Source organism: Pyrenophora tritici-repentis, chromosome 2 (genome assembly GCF_003171515.1).
Source record: "Pyrenophora tritici-repentis strain M4 chromosome 2, whole genome shotgun sequence".
In the NCBI taxonomy this organism is placed as follows: Eukaryota; Fungi; Ascomycota; class Dothideomycetes; order Pleosporales; family Pleosporaceae; genus Pyrenophora; species Pyrenophora tritici-repentis.
Window position 1 is genome coordinate 2,518,975 of NC_089391.1, and position 21,162 is coordinate 2,540,136.

The following is a 21,162-nucleotide window of genomic DNA, read 5'->3' on the forward strand; positions in this document are numbered from 1 at the left end:
GTTTGACGGTACGTTGGGGCGGTAGCAGGGGGGAAAGTGCAGCGATTAGTACGAGGAGTGGAATTACGGTGCTATGCAGGGTGGGATTTGCAGTTGCTGGTGGTGAGCCTACTCGGCGACGGGGTTAGTACAATGATGATGCATAGACGGTAGTAGGCGCGTGGATCAGACTCTAGTCCATGCAGGGGCCGCGCTTAGGGTTCGGTGAATTGACACTGATATTTATATCGTCCGCTAGAGGGGAAATATCGGGCAGAAGCGTGTGCGCCTGGTAGGCCTGGCTAACGAGGGCCTGTCACGAACAAACGGCGGCGGCGGCGGCACCTGCAGGGGTCCATGAGACATTCTGCTCTGCCCCCCCCAGTTGAGCGTGCAGAAACATCTCCTGAACTGAACTATTAGTCAAGTACCGTACAGTGCCTCAGCCGCGACCCTCGACTTGTTGTTTCTCGCCCGTCACCCGTTACAGTTACAGTCACCAGTCATCCGTCACCGCCCGTCACCCGTCACCCGTCTGCCACCCGATTCCGAGCCCTGGCGTGGGACAGGCTCTCCGACGACGCTACATCACTGGGTCTGCGCTTGCGTGTTCCCCAGACTAACCTTGGCTGCCCACTATACTGCCGCTGCCGACTTTGAACCACCGCCCACCATCCAACGTTTGTTTTGATACATTGCCACTTTTGATACCCCCCCCCCCGGCCAGCCACGAGTTGCGCGACGACTCGACTTTTGGACCGCCGCCATGAGTACCGGTTTCGCTGCGTCTTTCTGGTCCAGCGACTATGCGGGAGGTACGACCTGAAGCCGCTCCCTCCCTGGCCCCGCGTATGTGCTGACTCTGAGTCTAGGCCTGGGCGTTCTCTTTGGAAAGCTCCAACAGGGAGTGCAGGAGAATCAGCAGATCCTTACCGTAGCCCGCATGCGAGCCGATGCCGAAGAGGCATATGGAAACAGTCTGTCCGCCATTCCGCCAGCTACGGATCGCATAGGCGGCGGCTTCAGCAGAGATGAGGGCGCAAGTGTGCGCAAGGTGCGTGCGAGAGACTGCATGTATGCGCAAAACTATCCGCTAATCCCAACCAGGCCTACGAGGGCGTCCGCACAGAGATGGAGGCAGCCGCCTCGAATCACAAGAAGATCGCATCCAACATCCGGGAGCTCGTCGTGAACCCCTTTGGCCGCTGGTGTGAGGCGCATGCTGCCCGTGTCCAGAACTCGCAAGACGACCTGCAATCGCGCATCAAGATCCACGACCGTCAAGCAGATGCCGTGCGCAAGTTCCGCTCACAGTACTACAACAAATGCCGCCTGGTCGAGGACTTGGAGGAGGAGGACAAGCTCGCTTTCCAGGACCCCCAGAGTGAAGTCACCCAAAGCCCGAAACTGAAGGTCCCCACCATAAAGATGTCGGAGCCCGACCAGGACGAGGAGGAGCCCATTGATCTGGGCGACGAGACATATCAGCCCGACCAGGTCAAGAAGATCTTAACCCACATGCTGGACAATATCAAGATGGGGGAAGTCAAGGTCCCCATTCTCGGCACTTACCAAAATTGCTCGACCGGTGCCGACATCACTGAATACATCCAGCAACACATGGGAGCTACCACTGTCAGTTACGCAGAGCGCATTGGACAGGACATGGTATCGCACGGCTTCCTACGCCTTGTCGGCAACGTAGGCAACACTTTTGCGAACAGCTCCAGGATGAGCTACCAGTGGAAACCCAAGACTTTCCAGGTCACTGGACTACCTGAGAAGAAGCAGCCCCTGGCTCGCTCGTCTACCGCCATGTCCAATTCATCAACCGAATTCACCGTTGACTCACCCGTTGGAACTGTGCAGGAGTATCTACAGGGCTGGAACCCACTCAACAATCAGTTCCCCAACGAGACCCCGGCCGAAAGGCTGAGGCGAGAGGCTCGAGAGTCTGACGAGCGGTACAAGGCCGCGGTGAAGAAGCTTGACTCCCTGCGCTGCAACCTGGAAGAGGCCATGATTGACCATCTCAAGTTTATGGAGCGTTGTGAGCTGGACAGGCTAAAGGCCATCAAAGCCGTCATCTTGGACTTCTCTGGTGCCGTCAGCAACGTCATCCCAAGTCTGCAGAGCACAGTAGACAAGATGATGCTTTTCCAAGAAACTGTTCAGCCACTGGGCGATCTTCGATACATGCTGGAGAACTACAGAACGGGGCCTTTTGTGCCCAGGGTCACAACTTACGAAAACTACTACAACTCGGTAGACGGTACGATATCCTACATACTGACCAATAATGGTATACTGACAAATTCACAGAACAAACATTTGGTGTAGACCTGGAGGCTCGGGCTCGCTCAGACAAGAAGCGAGTACCCGTCATCGTAACGACCGTTCTGACTTTCCTGGACAACCACTACCCTGATCTTGAGGGTGATGAAGCTCGCCGTGGTATTTGGCTTGTTGATGTCCCTCTATCGCAGACTCACACCCTGAGGTCCGAGATCAACACAGGCAAGAGGTTTCCGGACGATTTGCTCGAGAAGTACGATGTCCCGATTGTGGCAAGCGTCCTCAAGCTCTACCTCTTGGAACTCCCTGGTATGTACTACCCTTCTTCAGTATTATTAGCTTGACTAACTGTATCAGATTCGTTGGTTTCCTCGCACGTCTACGAAATCGTCAAGACTATCTACGCGACCACTGCTTCGGACGTCAGCGAAGAGACGCGGGTTTCTGTCCTTCAATCAACGCTTGGGCAACTGCGTCTTGCAAATATCGCAACACTAGACGCCATCTGCACCCACTTCACTCGCCTGATTGAGCTGACCTCGGCCGACGAAACCTATGTCACGGCTCTTGCCAACACACTCGCACCGTGCATTCTGAGGCCGAAGCAAGAGTCGAGTTTAACGATGAATGAGCGCTACAGCTACCGTCTGGTCCGCGATCTCTTTGCGCACAAGGATGCGATATTCGGGGAACTCAAACGCGCTAGCACGCTTACACACTCATCCTCAGGCGCCCAGCGTCCGCGCGCAATTTCGACGGATGAGAGCAACCGACGTGCGAACATGGAGGAGCGTCAGCGTGCGATTGCTGCTCAACGTTCACCCCGAGCAACATCGCCAGCACCCGGCTCGCGCATCTCAGGCTCGCACCGACGCGACCGAAGCCAGACCCGCTTCCCTGTGAATACCTCATCACCCACCGACACGCGGAGGAGTAATGGCAACCGCGGATCTCTCGAAGTGCCCGGGAGTGATGACAGCTCTACTCACGAGACATCATCTGCGACAACAAATGGTACAACAGAAACTGCACCTACCCCCGTCCCTGCCGAACACCCAGCACCGTCGAGCACCCGTGTGCCTTTTCCCCGAAAGCACGCTGGTAGCTTGACGAGAGGCAACAGGGATTCAACCGGCAGTCTGAGGAGTGAAGACACGGCGCCCAGGGGCGTCACTTTGGAGGACAAGCCCATGGATGACTAGTGGTAGACGTGTTCTTGACTTCAGCATGCATCCCCCTTGGGGACGAAAAGGAAGCAAACCCACACCGCCCACACCGCCCAAGTGCTCTTGTGCACGCTAGGGAGTGTATACGCCCAGCACTGTATGTGTTATTGACATGGAGGACGAAATAGTTTACTGGACCTATTAATGGCAATGTCACGGGATTTGACGGCTGCATGGGGAGAGGACTGGATAGCGCGTATGGACGCTGTATGTATAGTTTGAGATGGCAGCAGAGTGGAAGATATGGGGTTCGCATGCATGATGCAGCATGATAATCACGAGTCTGTACGGCCGCTGAATATACGACATTAGTTAGTACTCTAGGCTGCATTGTCAATGGTGACTCGTACCTGGGACTAACATGGGTGAGATGCGCTAGGCCCAGTTGTCAGATGAGCCGGACTCATGGGTGTCACACTCGCATGTCCCGTTCCAACTTCCAAGGCGGAGCAGATTCGAGCGACATGGGGGTCAGCTGTGGCTGGGCACACTGGCTGCCCGATCTCGATACCATATACATGGCCTGTTGCCTTGCTCAGGCGAAGCTCAGTTTGCGCAGTCTTCGCCTCCGTCTCTGTTCCTCTTGAGCGTGAGCTTGTCGAGCGCCCCGTCCCGTCTTCGATCCAACCCCACGTTGATCGCCCCACGAATCACATTGCGATCGCAATCGAAGCTTCCCACTTTTGATCCGCTGCTTGCTGCGCTTCGCCTACAGAGAGAGAGAGAGAGAGAAGGAAGGCATCATGTGTCTGGTCAAAGTCAAGCAGGAAGAAGAGGTTATTCCTTACCGTATCCACCAGCGCACCCGCTCCCCGCCCCGTCGCCGGATATCACATGTGCGCCAGTCGCGCGATATTGCACGCCACTCGCGCGACATTGAACGCTACTCACGCACCGAGATAGTGCGCGAGTCGTCTCCTCGACCTTCAGCGTCCTACGTCTCGGTGCCGTCTCCAAAGCCTCTGCAGATTCCCGCACCACAGCCAGTGCCGGTGTTTGTACAGCCTCCGCCACCTCCGCCACCAGCGCCTATGCCTGTACCTCCTCCGCCTCCAAGCCACGTCTCTTCTCATCATACACATTCTCACTATGGTGGCGCACACTATGTCGAAGTCTCACCACGATCCAGTATGAGCTCACGCTCCTCAAGTCCTGGGCGCAGCGAGTATGTGTATAGGGAGCGCGAAGTCAGGCGCGAGCGCGAAAGACACAGTCCCGAGAACCCTCGGTATGAGCACTACCGATACGTTGAGCCTGCATCGAGCGAGAGTGATCACTATGAAAGGTATCAGCGGGACCGCAGCAGGCAGCGCAGTCGCAGTCGCGGCGGCCACGATGACGCCAGAGGAAGCTACAGGGAGACTAATACCAGGGTCCAGTACAGAGGATGAGCGACTCTATGTGCGCACTATTCGCTCCGTGTCTTGTATTTTGTTGTTGATATCTTTTATTGTTTAACATGCCTAATTGCCCATTGCAATCTTCACATATCTAAATGCGTGATGTTATGAGGTCACTAGTGATGTGCTACCCATGGGGTTAAACGACAGTTACGAGTCGGCGAAGAGCTAGAGGCAGCAGCTCCCGAGATGGTCGGAGGCAGATGCAGCCGTTTCTGAGCCAAATGGCAGTTCTCGGCTGCTGGTGTAAGCGATGATCAGGGAAGCCTTGTAAGGGCTCGGGCACCAGTGGAGTGGTTTCGCATCAACCAAGGGTCGCGATCAGCATTGAGGCTAACATTATTACTGGAGCTGAGAACATCTGCCAAAGCACACGTGCTTACTTGCCACGACCGGCACACCTTGCGCAAACTCATCTTCTGGCTAGACGTATAATACAAGTTTGGACATGACATAATTGACTCTTCCGATCACTCCTCGCCCGTCGCCCTCGACCGCCGACAATGTCCATCCGCGTCCTGATCAAAGACTATCCTCACCGCGCAATCGCCCTCGCTACCTCAACCCACGCACTCGTCCTCCGGCACAGCGCCACCTCCACCGAGAATAGCGGGAATCCCAATGCCTCGTCAACGTCGCTGGGGAGCAATGGCACCGGCGCCGCTCGCTGCATGGTCGAGTTCACGAGACTAGAAGACGTCGACCTAGACGACTACCGAGCATTACACTCAGTGAACGTGCACGGTACTCTGGGCTTGATCACCGTCGAAAACAATGTCTTCCTGGTCGTGGTTAATGGCGCGAGCAAGGTGGCGACGGTACGGCCTGGCGAGACGGTGCAGAGGATACACTCGGTCGGATTCTACTGCTTGACCAGCACGGCCTACGACACCATGCTCAACGACGAAGTCAATCCCTACCCCACCGATACCATAGATGACGAGGGATATGAGATGGGCTTTGGGGGCAGGAAAGAACAGACGCCCATGGAACACCCGTGTCTGGCGCTCAAGAAGATCCTGAGCAGCGGAACCTTCTACTACAGCTCAGACTTTGACCTCACCAGGCGGTTACAGGACCGGACGACAGATGCGGCAACCGTTTCCATTGATAGCTTGGATGCTGGATTTCTTTGGAATTCATACATGATTCAGCCGCTGGTAGACTTCCGGAGCAGGCTTGCACCAAAGGACAAGGATGCTTTAGATGCCTCGGGAATTCTTACGTCTGCTATCCGGGGCTTCGCTCTCACAATTACGATTCCCAAGGCTTCAGCACCCATCAGGGTTCAGGACTCGGGTATGCCATCTTCCATGACGCTCATCTCCAGGCTATCATGCAAAAGAGCAGGGACGAGATTTAATTCGCGGGGAATTGACGATGATGGCAACGTCGCCAACTTTGTCGAAAGCGAAACAATATACTGGGCACCGTCGGGCGTCTGCTTCTCGTACGTGCAGGTTCGAGGAAGTGTCCCAATCTTTTGGGAACAACAAGCTGGTATTCTTCCTGGACAGCAGAAAATTACCATCACTCGATCACCAGAAGCCACGCAACCCGCTTTTGATAAACACTTTGATAACCTGGAGTTGAGCTACGGCACTATACACGTCGTCAACTTACTGAGTAATGAGAAGCAAAACGAGCTAGAGTTGTCGCACAAATATCGCATTCACATCAAAAACAGCCCTTTGAATCATGCAAGTGATTCTGATCGAGAGCATGATCTCATCAAGCTCACGGAATATGACTTCCATGCCGAGACCCGAGGACCGGGTGGATACGAGATGGCCAGTATGATCGCTCAATGGATCCAGGGCTCGGCAGAAGGCTTCGGATACTATCTTTCTGAAGATGTGGAAGAGCATGTCAGACGCAACGGACAGGACTATATTGTCCGCAGGACAATGACAATACTGCAACAAGAAGGTATCTTCAGGACCAACTGTCTAGATTGCCTTGACCGAACCAACCTCGTCCAAACCATCATCAGCAAAATGGCACTTGAACTTTTTCTTAGTCAAAAGAGCCTCAGAGCTAGTCAGGATTTCTGGGCCAGACACTCAAGCATGTGGGCAGATAACGGAGATGCTCTCTCGAAGATCTATGCGGGCACAGGAGCGCTGAAGTCCTCGTTTACCCGATCTGGAAAGATGTCACTTGCTGGTGCTCTGGCAGACGCTCGTAAGAGCGCCACTCGAATGTATATCAACAACTTCGCAGATAAGGGCCGACAAAACACCATTGATATGCTTCTTGGACGACTGATCGGCCAGGTTCCAGTGCATCTTTACGATCCACTTAATGACTTTGTCGTTGCAGAGCTTGCGCGACGATCTGCAGAGTACTCGGAAACTGAGATGATAAACATCCTTGTTGGCACATTCAACTTGAATGGAAAGACGAGCGGAATCAACAGCGATCTATCTCCCTGGTTATGTCCTGATGTCGATCCATCGCAACAGTGTCCTGAAATAGTAGCTGTTGGATTCCAAGAGATTGTCGAGCTGAGCCCTCAGCAGATCATGTCAACAGACCCAGATCGACGCGAGGCTTGGGAGGAAGCCGTCAGAAACTGCCTCAACAAAAACGCCGAAAAACATAGAAAGGAAGAGTATGTCATGCTTCGGGGTGGTCAACTGGTTGGAGCGAGCTTATCAGTCTTCGTCCGATCAGACTGTCTCAAGCACATCAAGAATGTGGAAGGTGCTTTGAAGAAGGTAAGCATATATATACGCTCTCTGCAGAATATAAGCCTAACTAGAACATTAGACTGGCATGTCTGGAATGGCAGGTAACAAAGGAGCTGTCGCCATTCGCTTCGAGTATGCCAACACATCCATCTGTCTTGTTACTGCCCATCTTGCAGCTGGCTTCTCCAACTACCAAGAACGCAATCGGGACTACAAGACTATCAGTCATGGCCTAAGATTCCAAAGAAACCGTTCCATCGAGGATCACGACACAGTGATATGGCTTGGCGACTTCAACTATCGGATTGGTTTGAACAACGAAAAGGTGCAGAGGCTATGCCATGTCGGCGACCTGGAGACCCTGTATGAGAATGATCAGGTAGGCTCCCTCTCTTGTGCCGCGCATCCGCTACTAACATCTACTAGCTCAACTTGCAGATGGTTGCAGGCCTGACATTCCCTTATTACTCAGAAGCTCGTATCACATTCCCCCCTACGTACAAGTATGATCTTAACAGTGATCAATACGATACGTCTGAGAAAGCGCGCATACCCGCTTGGTGCGATCGCGTGCTCCGCAAAGGTGACAACATCCGACAGATACAGTACAACGATGCACCTCTTCGGTTCTCCGACCACAGACCAGTCTATGCAACCTTTGTGGTCTTGGTCCAAAGAATCGATGAGAAAAAGAAAGATGAGCTGAAGGCGGCTTTGTACAGACAAAGAAGGGAAGTCGTAGGTGACACTAGAGCAGCCGGCCATCTAGGTCAAGATGAAACCGATGATGAAGATCTGCTTGGTTACGATAGCATAGAGCCAGGGCTACCGCCTGCAAGCTCAGATCGTAGGAAGTGGTGGCTTGACAACGGTACTTTTCTCGTTTTCCCTGTTATAGCTTGGTTACTGATCTTTCAAAGGTCTCCCAGCCAAAGCGCGCGTCCAACCGCCATCTAATGATCACTTACCCAATCCAAAACGACCCAGTAATCCCTTTACGCCCAGTCCAGAGCCTGAATGGGTAGACGTCAGGCACTTGCAGAGTAGTCGCAGACCGGAGCCGCCGCCAACTCGCGGTTCACAAAGGGCACGCACAGTCGACTTCAACGACCCAAACCCATCACGAGCACAAGAGCCAATGGCTCGCAAAATGATCGCACCTCTCTACCCAGGCCATGCATCGCAGATACTCGGCTCTGATGGCGCGAACAATTCCTTCAACGACCTTCGACGTAGCGCCTCAAGCGCATCTACTCACTCTCTTCCCGCCAACCTCCCCTACCGCACGTCAAACACTCAGTCCCAAAATCAGCCCACCAGTAGACCCCAAGTCCTCCGCAAAGCCGCTCCCCCACCCATCCCCAACAAGAAGCCTTCACTCCTTTCGAAAAGCCCGTCGCGAGGTACATCACCCGTTCCCCCACCGCAGCAGTATCGCGACGACCCCCAACCAGTGAAGCGCTCAATGGCACCGCCACCGAACTTGGCACGTAAACCCATTCAAAACCTTATCGATGGAGAAGACAAGCCGCCGCTGCCGCCTAGGACAGGGACGAATAGGAGTTCACGGAGTGGTGGAGGGAGGAACCTGATGGATGATGATCCGGAAGATGTGCATAATAACTTGAGAGATTGGGAAGTTCTGAGACCTGTGAGGTAAAGCAGAGAAAGGACCCGAAGTTTTGTCATCGAGGACTTGTTGCATCGATTGTGGTGTATCGGCTGGAGTGTAGTGATTGACAGAGAGAGAAATAGATAGACTAATTGTTTTGTGTATGGGAACAATCGGAGTCGCGAGCTCTCTTTTGAGATGCTACCGCGCTTCGACGGAAGAAAAGACCACAACGTATACATTGAGCTATGATGCACTGCAGCCTCATTTGAATGGGACCTGAACCAACGTTTGTGCCCTGATTGCACGATAGCCATTGCTTCAATACCAATCGATCTACATTCAGATACCCAGCAGCGCCGACTCTTTACCAGGGCAAGATTCGTCCTGTGAAGGCGTGTTATAGCTGCTTGTATGGTATTTCATAACGGTAATGTCGCCATCGCAATAACTTGCCTCGCGCCCTACATGTTCGTTGTAGTGGCCAGAAGGTGGTGCCTACCTAAGTAGTTACCTTGAGCAAGTGCTGTGGGCCCAAGTGCAGCCGAGCCTCGCGTCCGACTTCACCCCACCACCATCGTCGACCTTTGCAGCCTGCAACCCCACCCAATCACCTGTTTTTGACCATATTTCAACACATCCCTATCGGACAATCGTTTTCGCTGCTACACCGACCTCCGCCATTCAGTGGCTGCCGCCGACATGGCGTTCAACAATTGGGATAAGTTGCGTAAAGCTCAACGCGACTACCCCAAACCAAATAAGATCGCAGAAGTGTTCGTACGAAAGGCACTCAAGAAGAGTCCCAAAAACCCTTTCCTGTTGGTATGAAATGTGAACACGCTGTTGCCCACTCACGCTAATCTCCATTAGGCTTGGGAAGCTAACCTGTCGCTTCATCTGAACCACGACGCCGAGACTGCAATTCGTCAAGTGCAGCAGGCATGGGAGCAGCCCGGGTCCAACGATGTTCGACTCTTATCGTACCTGTACGAGGTGTTGGCAGAAGCAACCCGAAAAAGCCACCGTGTCCTTGAGATCAGCAGCGTGGGTGATGCGAATTCAAAGAAGTGGCAGAGCGCTGCGAAAACCTTAACACGCAAACAAGACCGGGAAGACTTTTGGTCCGCGCTAGGCAAAGTTGCGTCGCGTGAGAGGTGCTGGGAAGACTTCCGACTCGTACGATGACTCTTTTTAATCTACCGCAATTGACCACGGGATGCTAACGATTCGTAGGCTGTCGTTCAATACAACAAGGAGATCAAAGAGGGCACCACATCACCATCTGCAAAGAAACAGGCTCACTACACACAAATAATCGCCCTTCAACAAGCAGCATCTCAGCAGTCACGTATCGAAGGCGGCGAGCAGAAATGCAAAATTTATGCCGATTTGGCACGTGGGCTGCTAAAGCAAGCATATCAGGCACCACAGGTTTGACGCTCCGAAATATCCTGAACGCTATACTGAATGGTTCCAGGTTAATCCCCTAGCGTTTAAGGATATACGGGATCTACGTTTTATGGGCGAAGTTCATTGCAAGCAAAACCGATGCAACGAGCTTGTAGAGCTCTGGGACCATCCACCTGATGACTTGCAACCCCTCATGGCAACCCATCAAGACGACTTGTGGCGTATGAAGATCAAGCTTGCGCATGAGGAATCGAATTGGAAACTAGTCGAGAGACTGTGTCTGGCCTATATCGAGCTCGCGATATCGAAATTGGTTCAAGACCCACAATCCAAGTCCTTTTGGGAACTGTGTGCCTGGAAGTTCGATACATGGATACTTTTGTTACGTGCACTGGCAGAAAACCATGACGCTGTAGAGTAAGTTGTACTGTAGACCAAACACTGCTAATCCCGTGTTTGCTGATCAGTATAGGGGCCGGCATATTTTATCTGGCATTCGGGATCGTGCTTTTGGAGAACAATTTCCGACCCAAGATCGCTCCTTAATGCTCGCATATATGTGGCTCTGCGGAATGTCAAATAACCCGATGCTGGAGCATCTCAAGATCTACTGGGAACAGCATTCGAATCGCATAGTCTGTTTCCCGGACATAAAACCTTTTGTCAAAGTCATGAGAGTGGAGGAGTACTCAGAACTCTTGGATTTTGTCCGGGAGAAATCAGCAATGGATTATGCCCCCAAGGTGGGTCATGTAAGTCTCTGTGCTGGCATATCCAGTTCTGACATTGTGAAGACTCAGGACTTGCACATCATCGAGCAGAACACCCTGAAGATGTTTTACTACACGCATTGCTCCATTACCCATCCCCCGCCTGTAGGACTGATACATTGGAGGCAAGGTAATATGGAGATCGTTTTCCGTCGGGCAGTCACGAGCCCCTGGTCAACAGAGTCCAATTCGTCCATAGGCTTCATCGCGATTTATTGCCTCCTCCAGCTGCACCGCGACGCCATGTGTAACAAGGAACCTCAGCATCCTTTACAGACAACGCGAAACTCCCGACTTTTATTACAAGCTGCCATGCTCGCGCGTCACTTAGTCGCTTGCCACAAGGAAAAGCAGGATAGAACACTATCACTACTTGCCGCTCGGCTGCACCTCAACCTTGGTCTAGGAAAATGTGCTTTCCAGCTATACAGATTCACAAAGTCCAAGGAAATGTTGTTATACAACTTGTCAGTATACGTTCTATCGCGGATTTCTCTTGCGCATCCATTTGGTGCCGACGGTCGCGGAGGCTTTTCTGCAGAGGAAGAGCTCGAAAATGTCATAGACTCCATGAACAGGATGGAGAACAAGGTCCAAGACACTATGATTCCAGACCTGCAATCGATCACATGGGACAAGACTATTGGCTTGCTCAGACTAAAGGAGAAGTTCAGAACGAGCTTATCCAAACTCACATGTATTACGGAGCGCCGGCGCGTAGCGCGATTGAAGGGCGAATCTGTGGATAACCTACCAGTTTTGGACTGGACAAGTGAGTAAACGCAAAACTACATCAAGCAGCGGGCTAAATTGGGCAGACTACCGAAGCGTCAATGACGATATAGACAGGAATGTCTTTCCCCACTACGACCAAGATGCCAAAGGGCCACTCTCATATGTTATGCCCAACAGGTTGCCCAATGCATCTTGGATGCTCAGCAATCATAATAACATCGAAGCATGTACCAGAGTGCTATGCAAAGAGACGCAGAGGCTCGACTATATTCGCGCAACAGACGGTGTGGTCGGAAGCAATGAGTTCGACACACCAGCCGAGTCGAGAGCAAAAATCATGTGGGCCTTGATCAACGACATTGTTAAGATCATGACGTGGGAGAAAGATTACCTCGACACGCTCACCAGACCCATCAAAAAGTTGCCCCAAGAGCTCCATGCGATGCGTGTAGCGATGGAAAAACTACGCATGCCTGGCTCCACCACTTTGAAACTCGAAGACGAGCCTGCCATGTTCCACGAGAACATGCTGATTTCTTGTTACACAAAGTTTGAGGTTCTCCGCGCGCTCAACAAGATGATCGAGCACATGCGGGAGAAGGTCATCAACCCGAAGAGCACTCATTTCATGAAGGCTACGCTGCCGAAGAACTGGGTACCCGAAGTTGAAACTGAGATGAAGATCTGCTATGAAGCAATACGTGATTTAGCACGTAGCTATATCTTTCTGATCAAGGAGAAGGGCGAGGCAGCGATCAAGGCACAGATACGGTGGGGCATCACAGGACAAGTCCTCAGGAATATGTTGACTGATGCTGATGTGGCTTTGTATGCACGCGAGTATGTCGATAGTGCATTGCAGGCTTGGGAGGGAGTACTCAAGGTCAAACTTAAGTAGTAAGATTGAGGTACTGAGCCACAATCCATGCTTTGGTTTCGCACATTTCAGCACTCTATTCTTCCAAAAAGCCTCACATGCCATAGTTTACATGCGGTTCTACTTGAAAATGTACTATGTAGGCTCCTTAACTTTGGTCCAAGATCCTTTGGTGCATATGAGTGATATCGCGAGTATAACTACGAGACTAGTTATATACGATAGTTCGATGCCTGGCTACATTTCCAGTCGTTGGCTATGTCATAAAGCCCGAACCCATACATCTCGCAGAAATTGGAGCAATAATATATCAGGAAAATCTGGAGAGAAGTATTCTTCACTCCCGATGAGCTTTGCCACGAACAGGATAATCCAGAAACTATCATCAACGGTATATAACTGATATAGAATAGGCAGCTTAAATGTCTATATTCCCACTGCAAGTTGACAATGCACGTCCGAAACCGTAGGTGATGTTCGATTGAGGTAATCACCAGGCACCCATTTGTTGCTAAGCAACAGTGAAGCGCAAACGCACTGTGTTGTATCATCAACAACGCGACTCACCTTCACTTCGCTTTTAGCCCCGATTTTGTTTACCTATTCCTCGCTCTCCATATTTTCTCCGACTGTGCGCGCATTGATTCACCACTATCCCTTGACCACACATTACACTTCCAGTCACCTAACTTACAAAATATCAAGCTACCACGTTTGCTCTTCGGAGTCGTCACCACGCAAGATGTCTCAACCGTGGCGCCCCTACAGCTTCGAATACGGTGATGATCCTGGAGAGCCTGTCGAAGAGACGCGCCCCGAGTCGACTGAGTCTCTCATCAAACCCAAACCGCAGAAGAGCACTGTCATGAACTTGCCCAACGTATCAATCAGTACCATAGGCGACCTCTCTCGTGTCGAAGACGGCGGAGAGCCTTCCAGTCATGCGGCAGCGTCAGAGAGTTCTGATAGGTATGAAGAGCACAAGCAATCTGTAGGCGTAGTGGATCGTAGCCACGAGCACACTGGACTTGGGCTGACACAAAAACTCCCTGGTAGCGTTGCACGTGCACGTGCTGCTGTAGAGGTGCGAATACAGGTTATCAAGGCCGAACTGGGTTCCCGTCAAGAAGGCTCCAAGCTCGCTCGCGATGGCGCAGCAGTCCTACCCCCCGTACCAACCATCAAGTTCACCGACAACGAGAAAGAGCCGAAGGAGAGTGGAGAGCCATGTGGAAAGTGGCGATGCTGCAAGTGCAATCGAGCCCAGGAGCTTGTCAGCTACACCAAAGGCGAGCATCCGGTCAGCGTCTTGGAGTGCGCATGTGTGCATCGGTCCTGTACCAAGTGTACTTTGGAGGGTCTGATCAAGGCTTTCGTGCCTATGAGCGAGCCAGAGGTTGTGACCTTGTCAGAAGACGTCAACAAGAGCATCCGTTTCGGCGTCTTTTGTGATGGCTGTGGCTTATCCTGGCGCGCGCGCGAGGTCCACGATGATGCGAGCACAAAGGCAGCGGTGAAGTCGGCCCTATTGCGAGTCTCTGCTCTCCCTAGACGACTGACCAAGCGCGGTCCCCATGCTTTAGAGCGTCTCCGGCCTTCGCAGTCGATGAGCAATCTCCATGCCCAGCCTCGAGCCACTGCGCCTCTCACCGTTTCGAAGTCTGTCCTCAACCTCCGAGCCCTATCCAGCGAAATGGAGAAAGAGTATGGAAAACAGGCTGAGATGGTCTCTGTCAAGTTCACGGGCATCAAGTGTGATTGCGGCATGGTCACTGATGCTTCTTCGCTTTGCTTCCAGATTGTGGACCCTCCCAAGGACTTCTACAAAGCTCAGTTTTCAAAGCTGATGGCAGAGCGTAAGGTAACACCGCCTAGCTTTGGAACAACACCGGAAGACCAGGCTAGAGGTCATGGAGCACCTACCTTGACTCTGAAGGGAGGCCGTGTCCGTCACGCCAACCCGCTTAGGAGCAACCCAGTCTAGAAAGGTACAAGTCCTAGCAGACTGCGGGAGCTCTTGTGGTCATGACCATGGAAAACGGGTCTTGGGGGCTGTAGTAGGACATACGATCTATGGGTACTGCCTCGAAATCAGGGCTTGTTGGGTATTCAGAATCGACGAAGGCGATCTTTATCCACCTATATTCCCTGGGCAGAGTGGCTAACGTCTTGAGACTTATCGGGGCTGTACTGTAAGACTGGCGGACCGGCGTAGGAATCAGATCTGGGATACTCCTAGTCATCGATTAGATGGCGGCGAGATTTCGTAGGCAGAAGGAATAAGACCACTTGCTAGTATATTGAGGGTTGATGAATGTGACCAAAAGTGCTTAATATCGGCTTTAATGCTAACAGCTAAGCAGGCAGAGAGGTAGTTGGCATTCACGTGTATGCATGCCCGAGGCGAATACATGTCCTAACATTGCCACTCTTAGGCATAAACGCGGCAAGCCCGTGTGATATCGTAAAACAATGAGCCACTTCTGGAAGCATTGTTGGTAGTATTGTTGGTGTTGCTATCACAGTACCTACACTTGTCTCAGCTCCTGACATCAGCCATCATAATCCCTATGGGGTATCTGAATCAAACATCATCATAATAACCAATTTTGGAATCGAAGATCACTTGCCCAGCATAGTCGCGCAGTATCTCTGATCAAGTGCAATGGGTCATGAGTATCCAGGTACTGTGCCTTGGATGTGCGCCCTGCAGGCCGCCTCACTCAGGGTCCAAGGCAACGAACGATAGCCATAACCCTGGTTTTTTTGGTTGGCAGACCCGCGTGTAGGCACGCCTTCATTGCCGCGAAGCGTGGTAGTATAATGGCTGTGCTATGTAGTGCATGCCGCTGGAGGGGGCGGTGCAGCGCAATGGTCATGCGCTTCCAATTAACCGCGCGCTTCAGTAGGTAGCACGCTTTCTCCGATGATAAAGTGGTACTCACCTGTGCACTTTCAGTCTCACTCACAAATTTGTAACACTTCCAACACTCATCGATACATCTTATCGTCACTGTTTGCCGTTTGCGTCGTGCACCGCACATCAGAGAGTACGTTCGCTGTTAGTGCCCCATCATAATTAACGTTAACGTTACCGTACAAGGCCGCCCCACTAGGCGTCTATAAGAGAAGGAACACCCAACTGACTTCCACTTGCAGTTTCCACAGCCTTGAACAGCCTTGTTCTTACTACAGTCTTGCTTGAACATCTTGAATTCCCGCCAAATTTAGTGCTTCAATTGTTTGGGGAAGCTTGCAATCGTCAAACGGCCATCGAGGAGTAGCCAGTACAACTATCATCAAATTATCACTCAAGGACAATATGGCCACACCAGTTAGCACCACATCATTTAGCGATGATGACTTGTTCCCGCCAACGGATACCGAGGGGGACGATGTCGACAAGAAGGCCAATGTTGACAAAGAGACCGATGTCGACAAGGAGGTCGAGGACATACGCAACCAACTTTCGCCGCTTCCATCACCGCTGCCGAAGCAGCACAAGGACTTCGTGCACAGCCTACCCAAAGGAAAACCCGATTACCGAAAATTCAGTGTCTTCACAGCAGGCAGCATAGAGATGGGAAAAGCAGTACATTGGCAAAAGCAGATGGCGACCATGCTGTCCGATTTACCCATCACCGTCTGTAACCCCCGCTCAGGAAAGTGGAATCCCAACGTCACTCCAGAGGCCAAGCATCAGGCTTTTCGGGAGCAGGTTGAATGGGAGCTCGGAGCGCTGGAGCAAGTCGACGTGATCGTTTTCTTCTTCGATACCACGACCAGGAGCCCTATCACGCTGCTTGAGTTGGGTCTGTGGGCGGCATCCGACAAGGTCATTGTCTGCTGTGGTCCAAAGTACTGGAGACATGGAAACGTCATGATCACTTGTGAGCGCTACGGCGTCCCCATGGTCGAGTCATTTGCGGATTTGGTGCCCGCGGTTAGGAGTATGCTTCACACCAAGGGTATGCAGCTTGATGATAACGGTGATTTGATCGGGCCAAATGTCCATGTGCCCAAGGACAAGCCGAAGAAGAAGTCGCAACTGGAGGCGGAAATTGCGGAGACGAAAAGAGAGGTTGACTCTCTACGAGCAGAACTGTCGGCAAAGTCCAGAATCTGACTTAGTTCACTTGCTGGCGCTTACGGTGGAGACTAGACTGGGCGGTTATTTGGACATTGGGTGGCATTCTATTTTGAGTGTTTTGGATCATGCTAGCATGATTGTATGTGATATCCGACATAGACTTATGTATGTTATGACTAGCTTTGTCTTGTCATGCTTGTTCCCTACTCTACGGTGAAAGTACTGCTGCGGATTAGAAATCCCCTCGACCTTTTTTCTGGAGATGTAGTCTTTGGAATGCCTTAAATAGAAAACAATAAACAGAACACCTCACATATGTTTTGTCTCTCGAGTCATGCGAGCGCTTACTCTCTTCACCCAAGGCTGACGCGAACATAGGATGAAACCAGCGATCAATATACTAGTGAAGAGAAACGGAGCTTTATATATGTCTTAGTCTAGTGGTCTTACAGGTCCAGCAATAGAAGCCTCAATATGTATACTACATCCGATTTTCCCACTTCGATCTGGTATACCCTGTGGGCACCAGCCAAGTTATCTTCTCTGCTCATTTGCCGATGTCAGAGAAGCAGGGTGCTGTGAATATAGTATATCTGAACATTAGCAGCAGTCCCAGACAGTGGCGAGGGCGCTGACAAGGCCCAAAGGCCATATATAATACCAACCCCTCAGCCAATGTGTCAGTTCACTCTCTTCTTTCCATAAAGACTCCCCATATCCTTCGATCTTCCTCGTATTATGAGTAGCATTCCCAACTTCAAGCCTCGCCTTGTCTTATTTTACCATAAACTCAGCCAACCACATTTCCTTCCTTCAACCCACTTCGACCTCAAACCCTACCCTAACCCACAAACTACACCCCTCACACCCCACAAGCACCTCTTTCTCCCCTCTCCCCTCCGCATCTTCAAGCTCCTCTTCCAGAATCTTGAAACCATTTTCCGCACCGCATCGACACGGTCTCGTCCACTGCATCTGCTCTTCCTCTGCACTCATATTATCCCCTCTGGCACTGTCTACTTTCGCAGATATATCTGATCCGGGTTCAACGATATCAAAGTCGCTCAAATCAAGGAGTTCAAGGCCGAGGATAAAGTCGCTGGACGGGAGGAGAGAAGCAGTGTGCAACGACGATCGACTCGAACGAAGCATGTCGCGATTGTGGAGAAGCCAGTTGTCGTAGTCTGCCCGCGATTTCGGGTCGGAGAGAATAGTGTAGGCTTCTTTTACGTCGTCTACTGTGTACCCCTTGTCCCCTTCCCGTGTTGTCTTCTTCACGGCGTCGGTAGTACCACTACTCTGTTTGTCTGGGTGCGCCGCTAAGAGGGCGATTTTGTACCCTCTGCGCAGATCGACTGTTGACTGTGCTTTTGTGGAATCGTTCCAGCGAGGCGCTTCCAATCCAAGGACATGATAAAAGTCTTTTGTATACGCCATGCTCTCTCTCTTGCCTGTGCCTTTCTTGGAGATGTGCAAGGTCTTGAAATGGTGTCGGGCCGAGACTGAATTGTGCGGACGGATTGGGACACTGGCCAGCGGGATAACGGCTACTACCACACGACCCTGGGCGATGCTCGCCCACAGAGGGCTTATTCTGGACTTGTGCTGTACGCGGCACGCCAGAGTACAAAAAAATGTTAGGCGGGGACGCCTTCGGTTCCAAGTGGTGGGGCCCCATTCCCGCAGGGTCCCTCTCGCACCACATGGAAAAGGACCGATGGGTAGTCATAAGATCGGCAACCTATATTTGCGCAGTTTATAGTGGAGTGAGTCAGAGATGAAAGGCGAGTCTGGCAGCATTGGTCACGGCACAAGGTTGGCAATTTGAATTAACGATTCCTTTGACTAGCTAAGAGTGCAGTGTGCTGACATTAAGCCCACTGGAGCCTTTCGTACTACTCCATGGGCCATCGGAAGAGATGTCCTGCATCAGAGGTCACCAAGAGGACGTCAAACATCTCTGTCCGCCATAGGATCGAGATGTTTAGGTGCTGCCAAAACGAAAACATGGGGTAATTGAGGGTAGCTTCTGAGGAACCGAGTGCAGCCTTATCTCGCCGCTAGCAGCCCGAACCTCGCAAGGGGGCCCGGAAGCGCTGCGGCCGTGTTTGACACGCGACCTCAGCACACTGCGTGCTCGATGTGACAGCGCTGGTGATAGAGGAAAGGGAAATACATTCAGTCATGGGGAATTCGACCGTACCGAACCGCTTGCTGCCAAAGCCAATTTTTGAAATCACACGAAACACGTACAACTCCGTAGGACGCTCGTTGCCGGCCCCCTTCGTCTATTCGAAAACAGATGACGACGGCTGAGGATACACAAGGTCGAGAGAGGGAGAGTGCGCTTAAGCGGCGGGGGCAGGGGCGGCAGCGGGTGTCTCCTCAGGCTTGGGCTCAGATGCAGCCGGTGCGTCCTCGGTGGCTTTGGTCTCGTCCTTGGGTGCGTCGGCGGCGGCAGCCTCGCCCTCGTTGCCGTCCGATGACGTCCAGAGGGTAAGGTTGTCACGAAGGAGCTGCATGATGAGGGTGCTGTCGCGGTAGGACTCTTCGGACAGAGAGTCGAGCTCAGCAATGGCGTCGTCGAAGGCCTGCTTGGCAAGGTGGCAAGCACGGTCGGGCGAGTTCAAGATCTCGTAGTAGAAGACCGAGAAGTTCAGGGCAAGGCCGAGACGGATGGGGTGGGTGGGTGTGAGCTCGGTCTGGGCGACATCGGTGGCCGTCTGGTTGGCAGGGTTAGCAGGCTGTTGTTTTGGCACTATGCAGTGATTGCGTCATACCTTGTAGGCCTCGTGTGCGGCTGTCGCAGCGACCTTGCGCTTCTCACCAGAGGCGAACTCGGCAAGGTAGCGGTGGTAGTCTCCCTTCCTGTGACGCTGTTAGCCCTGTTGACATTGAAAGGGGCTGCGTATACGCACATCTTGTGGTAGAAGACCTTGGACTCGCCGGACTCAGCCTTGGGAATGAGAGAGTCGTCGAGCACGTTGAGGACATCCTGGCAGACCTGCTCGAGCTCCGTCTCGATCTTCTGGCGGTAGTCACGGATGGTGCCAACGTGCTTCTCAGAGCCCTTGGACTCCTCCTTCTGCTCGATCGACGAGATGATGCGCCATGACGCGCGTCGGGTTCCGACAACGTTCTTGTAGGCGACGGACAGAAGGTTGCGCTCGTCAACAGTGAGTTCACCGGCGACCTGCCATGTGTCAGTACGTGTCTGATGGGAGCCTGCTGCTGCGGGCGCCTGCTCGCATAGGGGCGGATGCAGTCGGTCATACCTTGGCAACTTCCTACAACATAGTCAGTACGTGAGCTCGAACAAATGCGACTGGCGGAATCCAACTGACCTTCATGTACGTGACCATTTCTGCAAACACAGCTGTTAGCAGGCGCGTGCGAAGCTGAGGGTGCGCGGGACTTACCATCGTAGCGCTCAGCCTGTTCGCACAGCCGGGCGAGGAAAGTCTTGCTGTTACTCTGTCAATGGACCGCAGGGTGCTATAGCAAGCACATGTGCCATACCTCTCACGCTGTTTGGGGTGTCATGTTAGCCTATGTTGCATGCAGTTGATCGGGGCTCAGAGGGGCATGCCGCCGGGGGACAACAGCGGGGGGAATGGGGCAGATAAAGCAGCACGTACCTCAGTCGCCATTGTGATGGTTGAGTTGATGTGTGTTGTGGATGTCGGTGGACGGTGGGGTGGATTGCAGATGCGTACGGAAGGATAGACAGTGGACGGAGTTGTTGAGGTGTTTGTGTGGATCAATGAACAGAAGAGGATCGAAGTTGTTTTGAGGAAGCGAGCGTCTGCCCTAAGAGTACGCACGGCCGTTTTTCAAACGAACAACACCACTCTGTCGATTACGCCTTCCCCCAATTGGCGCCTGGCCAGCTATTCACGCCGTCGCCTGCCCGTTTGCACGCCCGCAGCTGGTGCCTTGGGCGGCGAGTGTCCGTGCAAGCCCTCACCACTGCTCCCAAGTGCTCACTACTACCCTCATCTCTGGACGTTGAAGCCCGTCTCACACCTTCTGGCTGGCGGCTGGCAGGTGGCAGTGAGGGGTACGGGTACAT

At 52.4% G+C, this 21,162-nt stretch overlaps 9 protein-coding genes across 9 annotated transcripts; 7 read left to right on the plus strand and 2 right to left on the minus strand.

Moving 5' to 3' along the window:
* Positions 1-745: 745 nt before the first annotated feature.
* PtrM4_064130 (Rho-GTPase-activating protein 8) lies at positions 746-3,476 on the plus strand (the record flags this gene model as incomplete). Its single annotated transcript, XM_001933128.1, has 5 exons — positions 746-794; positions 852-1,033; positions 1,087-2,251; positions 2,302-2,583; positions 2,632-3,476. The coding sequence occupies 5 exons, from the start codon at positions 746-748 to the stop codon at positions 3,474-3,476; spliced, it is 2,523 nt and encodes an 840-aa protein (XP_001933163.1).
* A 767-nt stretch (positions 3,477-4,243) lies between these two features.
* PtrM4_064140 (PRP38-assoc multi-domain protein) lies at positions 4,244-4,891 on the plus strand (the record flags this gene model as incomplete). The annotated part of the gene is made up of 2 exons (XM_066105649.1): positions 4,244-4,494; positions 4,630-4,891. The coding sequence occupies 2 exons, from the start codon at positions 4,244-4,246 to the stop codon at positions 4,889-4,891; spliced, it is 513 nt and encodes a 170-aa protein (XP_065964276.1).
* Positions 4,892-5,403: 512 nt separating this feature from the next.
* Positions 5,404-9,253, plus strand: PtrM4_064150 (Phosphoinositide polyphosphatase (Sac family); the record flags this gene model as incomplete). Its single annotated transcript, XM_066105650.1, has 4 exons — positions 5,404-7,620; positions 7,673-7,972; positions 8,020-8,464; positions 8,514-9,253. 4 exons carry the CDS (start codon positions 5,404-5,406, stop codon positions 9,251-9,253), a joined length of 3,702 nt encoding a protein of 1,233 aa, XP_065964277.1.
* A 654-nt stretch (positions 9,254-9,907) lies between these two features.
* PtrM4_064160 (uncharacterized protein) lies at positions 9,908-10,645 on the plus strand (the record flags this gene model as incomplete). The annotated part of the gene is made up of 3 exons (XM_066105651.1): positions 9,908-10,030; positions 10,079-10,384; positions 10,442-10,645. 3 exons carry the CDS (start codon positions 9,908-9,910, stop codon positions 10,643-10,645), a joined length of 633 nt encoding a protein of 210 aa, XP_065964278.1.
* An 82-nt stretch (positions 10,646-10,727) lies between these two features.
* PtrM4_064170 (NatB-MDM20 domain containing protein) lies at positions 10,728-13,021 on the plus strand (the record flags this gene model as incomplete). The annotated part of the gene is made up of 4 exons (XM_001933130.2): positions 10,728-11,035; positions 11,091-11,361; positions 11,413-12,160; positions 12,207-13,021. 4 exons carry the CDS (start codon positions 10,728-10,730, stop codon positions 13,019-13,021), a joined length of 2,142 nt encoding a protein of 713 aa, XP_001933165.2.
* A 721-nt stretch (positions 13,022-13,742) lies between these two features.
* On the plus strand, positions 13,743-14,984 carry PtrM4_064180 (uncharacterized protein; the record flags this gene model as incomplete). The annotated part of the gene is made up of 1 exon (XM_001933131.1): positions 13,743-14,984. The coding sequence occupies one exon, from the start codon at positions 13,743-13,745 to the stop codon at positions 14,982-14,984; it is 1,242 nt and encodes a 413-aa protein (XP_001933166.1).
* Positions 14,985-16,322: 1,338 nt separating this feature from the next.
* PtrM4_064190 (uncharacterized protein) lies at positions 16,323-17,126 on the plus strand (the record flags this gene model as incomplete). The annotated part of the gene is made up of 1 exon (XM_001933132.2): positions 16,323-17,126. One exon carries the CDS (start codon positions 16,323-16,325, stop codon positions 17,124-17,126), a length of 804 nt encoding a protein of 267 aa, XP_001933167.2.
* A 777-nt stretch (positions 17,127-17,903) lies between these two features.
* Positions 17,904-18,527, minus strand: PtrM4_064200 (DnaJ, DnaJ-class molecular chaperone with C-terminal Zn finger domain protein; the record flags this gene model as incomplete). Its single annotated transcript, XM_066105652.1, has 2 exons — positions 17,904-17,911; positions 17,957-18,527. The coding sequence occupies 2 exons, from the start codon at positions 18,525-18,527 to the stop codon at positions 17,904-17,906; spliced, it is 579 nt and encodes a 192-aa protein (XP_065964279.1).
* A 911-nt stretch (positions 18,528-19,438) lies between these two features.
* On the minus strand, positions 19,439-20,740 carry PtrM4_064210 (14-3-3 multi-domain protein; the record flags this gene model as incomplete). Its single annotated transcript, XM_066105653.1, has 8 exons — positions 19,439-19,813; positions 19,871-19,958; positions 20,009-20,283; positions 20,366-20,377; positions 20,435-20,454; positions 20,510-20,556; positions 20,610-20,617; positions 20,729-20,740. The coding sequence occupies 8 exons, from the start codon at positions 20,738-20,740 to the stop codon at positions 19,439-19,441; spliced, it is 837 nt and encodes a 278-aa protein (XP_065964280.1).
* Between the last annotated feature and the right edge of the window lie 422 nt (positions 20,741-21,162).